General features: G+C 46.9%; 1 protein-coding gene and 1 non-coding gene across 3 annotated transcripts; both read right to left on the minus strand.

Annotated features, from left to right (window-relative positions):
• Nucleotides 1-4,833: 4,833 nt before the first annotated feature.
• Nucleotides 4,834-9,429, minus strand: RPLP2 (ribosomal protein lateral stalk subunit P2). 2 transcript variants are annotated; one of them, XM_042038619.1, is made up of 5 exons: nucleotides 9,326-9,429; nucleotides 8,761-8,887; nucleotides 7,036-7,084; nucleotides 5,364-5,462; nucleotides 4,834-4,955 (listed from the first exon to the last, which is right to left on the minus strand). In XM_042038619.1, exons 2-5 carry the CDS (start codon nucleotides 8,881-8,883, stop codon nucleotides 4,879-4,881), a joined length of 348 nt encoding a protein of 115 aa, XP_041894553.1. In that variant the 5' UTR covers nucleotides 8,884-8,887; nucleotides 9,326-9,429; the 3' UTR covers nucleotides 4,834-4,878. The 2 variants fall into 2 exon arrangements, with proteins under 2 accessions (XP_041894553.1, XP_041894552.1); XM_042038618.1 differs by having other exon boundaries at nucleotides 8,761-8,884; nucleotides 9,320-9,423.
• Nucleotides 6,776-6,908, minus strand: LOC121669644. The gene has a single exon (XR_006017833.1). It is a non-coding gene; the product is annotated as a small nucleolar RNA SNORA52 (small nucleolar RNA).
• Nucleotides 9,430-11,705: the final 2,276 nt, after the last annotated feature.

Below are 11,705 nucleotides of genomic sequence, written 5' to 3' on the forward strand. Positions count from 1 at the left end.
CTTTTTAGTGGAAGCAACATAGGGCAAAAAGCACTTTCTACCAAAGTTTAAAAAAAACCCTACTTAATTAATCTTGGCATAAAGCTACTGGGATTAGTTTTCTTATAACTGGTCAGAAGTTTCTCACTTGGGATAGTGTTATACCTATCCTTAACAGCTCCCAGACTAAGCAAAGCAAGGCCTTCCTCCCCACAGGAACTTCACCAATTATGCTAGTAGCCCCTCTTCCTGTTCCTTCCACTCCAAACATCCTTTCCAATGATATGAGGGAGGCTTATACCCTCCCCACAGATGGGTCATCCAGGTTGCAAGAACAGCTGTTTAATGCCTCAGTCTGCTGCCTCACAGTCAGGTGACTGAAGCAACTAAATTCAGCAGGTAACCCTTGCATAAATCCAATATTTGAGTTCAAGTTAGACATCATACTCCAGCCTCTACAGACAGAGCACTTTTTCATTAAGTGTTCATGCTTTGCTTTCATCAGGCAGGCAGGCAGGAGTACAGCTTTATCTTTCTTTCAGGTCCTGACCCCGAGCCTACCACCTCACCTAGCTGCCACGAACTACCCTTTATATGTATTCACTGATCCTGGAGCACATAAAGAATTAACCCTGCTTATCTTAAGTCCTCTCTTTATACCCACCCTTCTCTCCCTTCCTCTCATACCTCTAGCTGCTTTTGTAATTTCTTTCCTCCCTTGTGTTTGATGTGGTTACTTAACCCTTGTCAGCCCTCATCTCCTCCAGCTGGAGAGGTGAGGCCTGGCACACCTGAGCCTTCTCTTACAGGCCCTTAACACCACAGTGATCATAGAGCTTCCACCCCGTGCTTCTGATGCCACAGAAAGGTATTTTCATGTAGCCAAACCCAAAGGAAACACCATGTCTCACCTTTTCCAGAACTGGGATTGTTCTGCAGAAGAACTGGTCACTGGGCTGTGACTTCAGCGGAAGTCTGTTGCAAAACTGACCACTGAACCTTGTCTGCAGATACCTCCCAAACACTTGTAACCACAAGAATATCTTCATTCTTGAGCCAACGCTGCTCCCTCTTTTTCCAGCATTTCACAAGCCTTAATGTTCCTAGCGTGTCTGGAAAACAGAAACAACAATGCTGCGACAATGCTGGAGTGAGTTTCACTTGATTTCCCAACAGCAATCTCATCCTGAGTTGTTTACATCACTCTGCCTTGGCCCTCAAGGTTATTTATTTGAGGAGGTTAATGCTGCCCTGTTGAAACAGGTTGATGAAACGAACCATGTGAACACTAATCTCCTGTGGAGTGCTGCCTGGGTACTGGCACGAGCAGGCTGACAAACAACTGTGCTTTCTTCAAAAATGAACTAACCCCCAAAACTAATCTCTTTTCCCCCCAGTAAGAAAGTGCTATAGTTCTGCTATTGCTCACAATGCAGCAGGAAGCCAGATCAGCAAGATTTACAAGGCAGCTTTTCCTGTGTGTCTAACTCCAGCTGGAGCTCTTCAAATCCACTCGTGCCCTTACACGTTGAGATGCCACTGAGACAGCTTTGCATGCAATCTCTCATTGTCATGTTTATTTTCATGACATGAAGAGTGAGCTGTTAGTACCTGCAAGATAATAACATACAGTCTCTGCTTTTTCAGGCAAGACCTTGTTTTTTGGCAGCCATTGGGAATTCAAGGGAAGACGAAAGGCAGCCTTTTACAATGTTGATTCCAGGATGTTACTTTAGTATTGTTGTCCATAGTCAGCAAGAAAGGCACATCAGTTATGAAGCTCAACCCAAATGCTCTTAACATCACTGGAAAGCCAGAGTTAAATGTCTTTTTCTTACCTGAGATGTTTGTGTATGTCAGATCATTCCATGGCAGACTCTTGGAACTCGCTTCACAGGAGCATTTCCTGAGACACAGGAGCAGTCCTGCTCTCTTGGAACTGAATTCTTCTTCTAGGAAAGGTATTACAGACATCTCTGCCCCTACGTAAATCAAACCTACCAAGTTCAGCAGGCCTGCCTGCATGTAGCAGCTTGCAAAATTGGGCCTTGGTAGTATGAGTGAAACCAGTTAATTTGAGGGTGGCCCCAGGGAGCCATTCCTTATTGCTTTACAGTAGCGTCCAGGACATTGTCCCTGCTTTCCAAGTAGTGAGCATGTCATGTCCCTCTCCCCGCCCCACAGTGTTTGTAATGAATGATTTTCAGTGAGAGCTGATTTGATGGCACAGCATTTGTGTCCCAGTGAGGAAAGCCCACACATTTCAATGTCAAGCCTATGACTAAATCACTCTCTCCTGTTGTCAATTTGGTAATGATCAGTTACCAGAGTAGGATCGGTCTAGGCACAAGACTATCCCTTCCTTTCTCTTCAATGCCCTTGAGCCTATCTTTTATGAAGAATTTAGGAAAAATCTTCTCTAGCTAAAATTGATTCGGTAAGGGGACGGACTAGGCCACAAGTCCAAGTATTTGCAGGCACTGGTCTTCTCTGGGAGCATCATGGAGTACAATGCATCCACCCCACCAGTACCCGTGCCTTTGGAAATCATTCATAAGACTGAAAGAGCATCACTGAGACTTGAAAATTCAAAACAGTGACTCCAGAGCAGAAGCAGAGATCCCGTCTCCTTCACAGCTGAAGCTCATGGAAATCAGAAGAACAGAGTGGTGAACTCCATGCAGAGCACCAAGGAAGTGTGCAACAGACTTCCAGGCACATTATTACTCACGTACAAAAGCCATCAGGTGGCAAGTTTCATAAATAGGTAAGGCAGGGGGAAGTAAGCTTAATAGGTTTTGATTTTGTATTCAGAAGAAATGTTCACTATGCAGAGGTTTTAGCAAATTCTGCAAAATGCCTGTGAAATCTCGGAGCAGAGCTATGCCCTGGCCTTCTCAAAGAACATCTAGGAGGTGGTTATGCTACATTGACTCCTTGTGGCACTGTAATGAGAGCTCTATTTTCAGTGCGTTCTCTGAGACCTGCCCCCAGAAGTTTCTTCTCTGAACAGTTTACCAAATGAGCTGTCCTCCTTTTTCTCAGAGCAGGTTGACTGACAGTTTTCATGAAAATGATGCACTCTCACAAAAGAATTTAAAGGTTGTAAGAGGACACTGAGCACAGGATCAGGTCCATAATTCAAGGTTAACAGGTCCTCTGAAGAAGACAGAGAAAAACAGGGTGAAAAAAGTAGTTAGTCTAGATGTAGTTGTACTCCTCCCCTCATCACAGTAGCCAGCAGCTGGCACCACAGGTTTCAGTCTCATCCCACAGGCCTGGGCACAGCAAACTTATCAAATACCTCAGTGCCATTCAAACAAATTCCTTTGTGCATGGAAAAACCCTACTGAGTGGTGTGCCAGGGCAGTCCCTTTCTGTGTAAACACTGATGGTGCTCTTGAAGCAGCAAAGCAAGGCACTACTGGGGAGGGTCAGAGGTACCTCTCAGTAAAACCACATCCAAGAACCACTCTTTTTTGAGTGACCTGAAATGGAGAAATCACTAAGAAAAGCAACACAGGCACCCCGCCAGGGTTGAACCACTGCCATTACCAGTCTGACACAGAACTACAGTGAACACGAGCGGTTTGCATTACTACCAGCTCACCAGGCTGGCACTTAAGAGACAAAGTAGATGAAAGGTATCGGCACTATTACCACCGTAACTTTTTCTTGCAGCAGGGGCCGAAGGACAGCAAGGGTTAGTTGCTTAAATCATGGCCATTTTGAGGCTCTAACATCCAACTGCTCTCTTGCTTGGCTGTGAAGTGCTGGGTGTTTTCTCTCAGTACACCACAGAGATAGAAGTTTTACCTACTTGGATTTCACCCATCTCTCCTCTCAGAAGTACTTGCCATGCTTAGTCCAATGACTCATAATGAACACAGCTATCAGCTATTGCTTTTTTTCCTCCAAAAACTACCTTAGAAAAGGTCTACAGTATACACTACTCCTCCAGGGGTATCTTTTTGACACCATCAGTGTAGACTTAGCACATCAAGATCACCACACAATCAGTTTATTCTACTTACAGATGAACACTTCCACAAGAAGCCAGGGTAAGTTGCCTGCCAAAACCATCTTCTAGCAGTAAACACTTTATAAATAAAGCAAAATTCACTGTTCTCTCCAGCTGATCCATTCCTGTCATGGTAGAGATGTTTCAGTTCTCTAAAAACACCATTCTTACGTTTCTCTTTGTTCAGATCAAGGTACAATTTATGTTCTGATAGTCCAGGACAGCCATTCAGCATGAAGGGCACCTCTGCATTGATCTATGTCCCATGACAGCAGGATGCAGTTTGGGGTTTTTTTTTGTTACATACTGTTAAGCATATGGATGCAACAGGAAATTCAAGTATAGTCAAACATTTTATTGGTGTTGTCCCTAGATCTTGGAAATGTGACAATGATTAAATTGGTGCTTTTAAATATTTTAAAAACAAATTCCTATTAATTACCTCTGAAATTGTTTCTGGACTAATTCAGGCCTGCTGTTCATTCAGTTTCACATTCTGGAATTGAACAAACAGATCCTGGAAAACAAAGTCCTTTTATTGCTGGTGGGCTGCTCCACTGAGTAACAGAGCAAAACAGTATGGAGAAGGTTAACATTGGGGAGATTCAGTTTCCACATACTGTTTAAGAAACAGCAGTGTCAGTACAAGCATCCAGGTTCACATGAGCTTTGCCATTTCCTCAGTACTCTCAGAGTTGAGCCCTACAGTCTGTCAGAAAATTCACACACCTATTGCAGGCAGAGATAAAAATCAAAGCTGTGTCAGAGCTATTCTAAGAACAGCTTCCTGAATCCAAGAGCACTTGTATGGTAATAATAATAATAAACTCAAAAACATTTAAAACAAAGAATTTTAATAACTTCTCTATAACAAATAATTAATCAAAGAGGCCAAATCCCATATCATCATCAGATTCTTCAGATTCCTCCTTCTTCTCTTCTTTCTTCTCCTCAGCTGAAGGAAAAAAAGACCAAGTGAATGGTCAGTATTAACACTGCACCACAGATTTTCAAGATACAAGTTTTGGTGTTCTCAGCTCCCCTGCTACTGGTATTGGAGCCTCCACGGTTCATCTCATTCCCTTTCAGCAACCAAATACAAACACTGAAGAGATATAGACACTAATATTGCAGGGATGTGGTTAACACCACCAAGTCTCTTTGATTCTTTGATTTGGACTAAGCCAGACCAATCCTAAGGCAAATGCTTCTGACTGTCCAAAGGAAAAGTAACTGTTCAGCTTACATTTCCATGACATACTGAACTGCCGAAGTGGAGAAGCCTTGAAATGTGGACTCAGTTAAGCTGTTACCAGAGACAAAAGGAGTTGCCCTGTAGCCACGCCTCTCTGCTCATACTCACCGGCAGCAGGGGCAGCAGCTGCAGCAGGAGCAGCAGAGCCCCCTCCAGCAGAGACTGCCACCGCTCCCCCAGCCGGCATGCTGGCAAGCTTTCCATTACCTGAGTGGGACACAAGAGAAAGTATTTTTTTATATGCTCATCCCAAGCACAGAAGTTAGGAGAAATGGAAGAGTGCAGAAAAAACAGATCCTGTCTCATGGACTGAACCTGTCACCATCTGCTCAAAGGAAGAAGAAGCTGCATCCATGACAAATATAAACAGTTCTGTGAAAAATACTCAGGAGTTTTAAGATTTACAAAGGTTTATCCCAAGAACACTGGCAGCATATTATTACTAAGTTTTCTTCTGTACACAAAGTCCCTGTCTTTTTTCCAAAAGCTGTCATAAAAATAGCAGCAAACACATCCAATTTCGCACACCCAGATTGTTCTCTGAATGCAGCACAGTAGCCCAGAAGGTGATGATGTACCTCAAAAGTAACGCATCGGCAGCACTGGCTTCCCCTGCTCCTATTTTTTTTTTCCCTTTAAGGGTAGAGAGAACTCTGAGGGCATAGATCACACTTACAGGAGAGAAAGGGAAAGATTGATTTATTTATGGCAAAGAGTACAGTATTTTAAACAAATTCCTCAGCACCCTAGGAACCCTATTGCATCTCCTTTGAGACTTCTGATTTCTGCTCGTATTTGGAAAGCCAGCTGGTTCTCTGGCCTCTGTCTTTCACATACCAAGGCTCCCTTGGCATTCAAAGGTCACGTACGCACTATGTTTGTCTGTATTCCAGTTTCTGGGAATCAGTTTCTAAATAATTCCCTGTTACTTCAAGCTCTAATAAACTAGCAAAGTAAACAAACATGTTTCATATGCATGTCAGTATGTTCTAAGAAACAATTCATTTGAGGTATTACAGAAAGAGACAGCATAAGTGTGCTGTAACCACATGCATAATAGCTCTCTTAGGTCTTTCAAACCACATGGATAGAAATGTCCAGTGCCTGCTCCTGACAGGAAGGCCAGGCAAAGTCCTGGCAACCTTTGAGCAAAAATAGCCTGCAAATTCCCTTGTGCCTACATACTTGCAAAAAAAAAAAACCTCATTAATCAGAAACCTTTGCACTACCTCACCTCTGCTTTACTTCAGCCCTATGATCCAGTCAATTCATGTGAAAAGTTCCAGCTTCAGTAAGAGCACAAATTTCTCTGGAAATCAGCCCTCAGGGAAAAGGAGATGCAGGACTCAGGGAGCTCTAGAAGAGGTGTGCACTGGAGGGGCTTGTGCTCATCGCAGAGGGCAGAGCTGCACCCCAATGCCAACTGTCTGTTCTTCATGCTTTAAATCACTGGTGCACGCAAGTGGGTGAAACACAAAACATCCCCTAGAGAATCCGAAGGACAGCTCAGTCTCTTATCAAGATGTCCAGAAAACTACATCGTGAGCAGACTACCAGTAAGCTCATACTTGTTTAAGTTCTCCAGTTTAATGTGGTCCACAAGCGAAACCCAGCAGGTACTGGCACTGACCTGCAGGGAATTAGAATGGACCTGATTTCACGCACTTCAGCTGTGATGCTGAACAGACAGTCAGGGACTTGGCAGCAATTCTACACTCTCAGGTCTAGGCTATCAAAGTCACAGAGGCAATTACCTGGGTCACTCAGAGACTCTACTTACCCTGAGCAATTACATCTTCAATGTTTTTTCCATTCAGCTCACTAATAACCTGCAAGTAAAATTTTAAATGTTAAGGGTTTCCAAACAGCATGAGAATAAGCTACATTTAAACAAGTACTGATGAATCATCATATACAGCACCTCCATCCTGCTGCTTATACAGCCCCAAAATTCCTTACTTCTCAGTGCCAGGAACAGAATATTGACATGACAACTTCAGCTAAGTCTTTTATACTTTAATTGTTTTCATGAAATCTGTTACTAAATTCATAACGAATCCAAGGACCTTGCAGAAAGGAGGATACAGAGATGTTGTGGGACCAATTAGGAAGCCCCACCAACAGTGTGTTAGTCACTGAGGGACTGTTACCATTTCTTGCTTAATGCCCTCTGGGAGGCTCTGAAGCACTGGGATCTCGACCCAAAACCAGAGGGTCCCATTCCTAGCCCTACCAAATGTTAACAGCCAAGCTGTTGGATCCTTGCCCTGGAACACAGAGTTCCAACTTTAATTTTACGACCATTGTTGTACAACCAGGGATGACAAAGGCAAAACACAAACCCAAAAATTGCTAAAGCAAGCAAGCACTGAACAATAATGCTCCAAAACCTACTGGTGAGTCCCAGCTACCAGGAGTCAGTGGCCAAAGCCAAAGGACTTTTTACAAGCTTACACAGAGCATGGGATGTGTGAAACTATGTGCCTGCATGACTGCTCCATCCTGGAGAAAGGTGCTTTTAAGAATTCACTACATTTACACTGGCTGAAGATACAGCCTATGCAAAAATTAACTATGACCAAAACAGATTCCAGAAAAGCTTTCCGAACATTGGAGGATGAGAGAAAGCAATTCATTTATGAAGTTATTAAACCTAAAGGAGCCAGAGATAGAAGACCTGGCACTTAAACAGGAGCACCATGAGTTCAAACCAACATCCCAAACCAGAGTAAGCATGCTATCAGCTCAGCCAACGCAGTCTGCTTGGGCCTATGGTAAAACATTGGGAAACTAGTTTCTTTTTACCTTTACCTCTCTGGAAACACTTCACATATGAATATGGGACAAACGATAAGATGATTTTATTGGTTCTTGCTTTTTTTTCCCCATGGCAAATTATTTTTAGGTCCACAATTCTGAAGATCTATTATATCACAAGAAATATTCTAATTAAGATACTCTCTTTAAAAGTCTGCCTATGGCATTAATTTCCAAAATATTCCTACACATTTTCCTCAAATACCTTTAATGCCCATGTTAGGATTTACCTATGTTTCCTGGTGAAGAAACAAATGCTCCTTTGCAGCACTCTAAGTAAGAATGTATTACTGAGTATCATGCCTTCTGAAGTGCTAGCTCTGAATTGATACTGACCAAAAATAAAAGTGAACCTTCAGTGCAGACACGATGTCAGAACATTTTCAGTGCATTCCTATATGCAGCCAAAATCTCAATGAAGATGATTAGACTGAACTACCAGAAGTCAGCAACAACTGACAGAGACATTTGCGGAGGACAGGCTTTGAAAAAAGCCAGACTTCTAACAAAAGTTGTAAAAATTAATGATTGGCTCAGCAGTGTTCGGAAATCACACAGGTAAGGATCAGTGAATGTCTGAACAAAGTAAGAGCAGCTCAATAGCGATGCAACAGGAACACTGAAGCCGAGGAAACAGCTCCAATGTCTGGTGCTGGCTGGGACACCTAGAATTAAGAGGCAACGCCACCTTGTTCATGCGTTCATCGTCCGTCTCGATGCCGACGCTGTCGAGGATCTTTTTCAGGTCCTTGGACGTGGGGGACTCGTTGCCCCCGAGCACTGCGAGCAGATAAGCTGCGACGTAACGCATCCTGCAAGACAGGAATAGTCTTCAGCATGACCAGATTACGTGCTCGAAGGGAGCTCATCCCTTCTCTCTCCGAGCCACAATCCTTTGACTCCACTTCTAAATGACAACCCGCGGCCCGCGAGGCCACGCTCCCCTGGCTGTGCCAGCACGGGGCCCGCACGCAGCAGCCCGGCACCCACTCCCGCCCTGCGCCGCCACCGCACACGTCTCCCGAAACAAAGCGGCAACGCGGCACTGCCGCCCTGGCCTTCGCCCAGCCCGTCCCGTCCCTCCGCCAGTGCCGGCCCAGACGCGGGCCGGGAGAGCACGTGGCCGCCATTCTCCCCTCCTACCCCCCCCGCCCCGAGTGATCTCGCCCAAGCCCCGCGGGCGGCGAACTGCCGCGGGTGCACCGGACGCCACCACTCCCGCGGAGGGGGGCGCACCGCGCGCTTACCTGGGCGGCGGCGGCGGCGGCGCGGGACACGGGCCTGGGACGTGCGCTCGCGAGGGCAGAGCGGCGGCGAAAGGAAGGGGCGGAGCCTCGGCAACGCCTTCTTCCCGCCACCCCTCAACAACGAGCGCTGCCATTGGGCCGGACCGGCGGGTAGCGCGCAAGCCAATGGGGAGCCGCGGGTGTGGCCGCCGCCAGCGCGGCCGGTGGCGCATGCGCAGAGCGCAGGCTGCCCGTTCCGGGCGTGTCGTAGGGTGCCGTTGTCCATGTTAGGATGGGTGTGATTCCCCAAAATCATGGAATCACAGAGTGAATGAGATTGGAAAACACCTCTGAGACCATCGAGTCCAACCTATGGCCGAATACCACTCTGTCAACTAGCCCATGGCACTGAGTGCCACGTTCAGTCTTTCCTTAGACACCTCCAGGGACGGTGATTCCACCACCTCCCTGGGGAGCTTGTTCCAATGCCTGACCACCCTTATCCATGAAGAAACGCACAGAGACAGGCGCTGGCTTTGTGGATTCATCACCCACTGCCCGTCTCTGCGCTGATACAAAATAAACAAATATGAGGACTCTGCGTGTGGATCTGCCTCATGTGCACCTGGTGACAGAACTCAACTCATGGGACGAGTGGAGGGGATTGTGCTGACCCTACTAGGGCAGGGCAGGATGCCACAGTTGAAGGAGAGTATTAAGCTGTGCCAAGGGAGGTTTAGGTTGAACATGAGGAATAATGTCTTCACTAGTTGTTGCAGTGGTGTTTGGTCAGTGGTGGAACTCGATGATCTTGGAGTGGCCAGCAGGATCGGGGAACTGATCGTCCCTCTGCACAAGTGAGGCCACATCTCAAGCCCTGTGTCCAGTTTTGAGCCCCTCACTTCAATATGGATACTGAGGTGCTGGAGCGTGTCCAGAGAAGGGCAGTGGAGCTGGGGGTCTGGAGCACAAGTCTTGTGAGGAGCAGCTGAGGGAGCTGGGGTTGTTTAGCCTGGAGAAAAGGAGGCTCAGGGGAGACCGTATCCACAACTGTCTGAAAGGAGGCTGTAACCAGGTGGGGGTTGGCCTCTTCTCCCAGGCAATTAGCAACAGGACAAGAGGACATAGTGTCAAGCTGTGTCAGGGAAGGTTCAACTTGTACCTTTGGAAGAATTTCTTCACAGAAGGTGATTAGACATTGGAATGGGCTGCCTAGGGCAGTGGTGGAGTCGATGTCACTGGAGGTGTTTAAGGAAAGACTGGACGTGGTACTTAATGCCATGGTCTAGTTGACATGGTGGTGTTTGGTCATGGGTGGGGCTCAATGACCTTGGAGGTGCTTTCCAAGCTGAATGACTGTGGTTCTATAAAATACCTCAGCTCCATGTGTGGATCGGCTTCTTGCACACTGGGTGACAAAACCCACTTCTGGGACAGCACACTGAGGCAAGGCTCTCCCCAGGAGGGGGAGGGCTGCTGTCCTGTGCTGGGAGGCTGGGAGGTGGTAATCCTGTGGCAAGGTCTCGCCATGGGATTATGAGAGTCACCACCCGTGCTCGGTTCGCTTGGTTTCCTGCATTAGGGAGATGAACAGAAGTAAAAAGTTATTATTGTGCCTGAAACCCACTGGACCCAAACAAACCAGGAGTGCTGGTTCAGCAGCAGGGCTGTGCATGGGTTGTGGTTATCCTTGTCTTGCTGTCCGAGGGCTGCCCCAGAGATCCTCAGTGGGGCTTCTGTGGTAGCTCAGGTGCTCTCAGAAAACAAGCAGGCTCACCGTGTTATAACTGAGCCAGCGCTTGGAGCAGCAGTCGGTGGTTACTGTCTACTTCCTGTAGGAAGAGGAATTTCCCTCAGGGCCATGTGCAGCTTGGATTCAAAATCACAGAATCAATTAGGTTGGGAAAGACCTCTGAGATCATCAAATCCAACCTATGACCAAACACCACCATGTCAACTAGCTCACGGCACTAAGTGCTATGTCCAGTCTTTCCTCAAACACCTCCAGAGACGGTGACTCCACCACTTCCCTGGACATCGCATTCCAATGCCTGACCACCCTTTCTTTGAGGAAATTCTTCCTGATGTCCACCCTGAACCTGGACATCAGCTGGAGAGCATGTCCTCTTGTCCCGTCACTTGTTGCCTGGGAGAGGAGGCTGATCCTCGCCTGGCTACAACCTCCTTTCAGGGCAGCCCCAGCCCCGCGCCCTCCTGGGCTCGCAGCCCCTGCTCCATTTCTCCCCCTGGATTTGTATGGAACGAGCACAACACCCGCAGCTGCCCGTGCCTCCCGTTCCCTCGGAGCCCAGGGGGATGTGGCCGTGTCGGGAGGATCTCCTTCCGTGCCCTTGCTGTGGTAGCAGGACTCCTGGATATGGCTCCCCATAGCACCCGGCCCCACGTC

This window comes from Corvus kubaryi, unplaced genomic scaffold (assembly GCF_017639235.1).
Source record: "Corvus kubaryi isolate FWS band 111438036 unplaced genomic scaffold, C.kubaryi_AGA036_p1.0 37392, whole genome shotgun sequence".
Classification (NCBI taxonomy): Eukaryota; Metazoa; Chordata; class Aves; order Passeriformes; family Corvidae; genus Corvus; species Corvus kubaryi.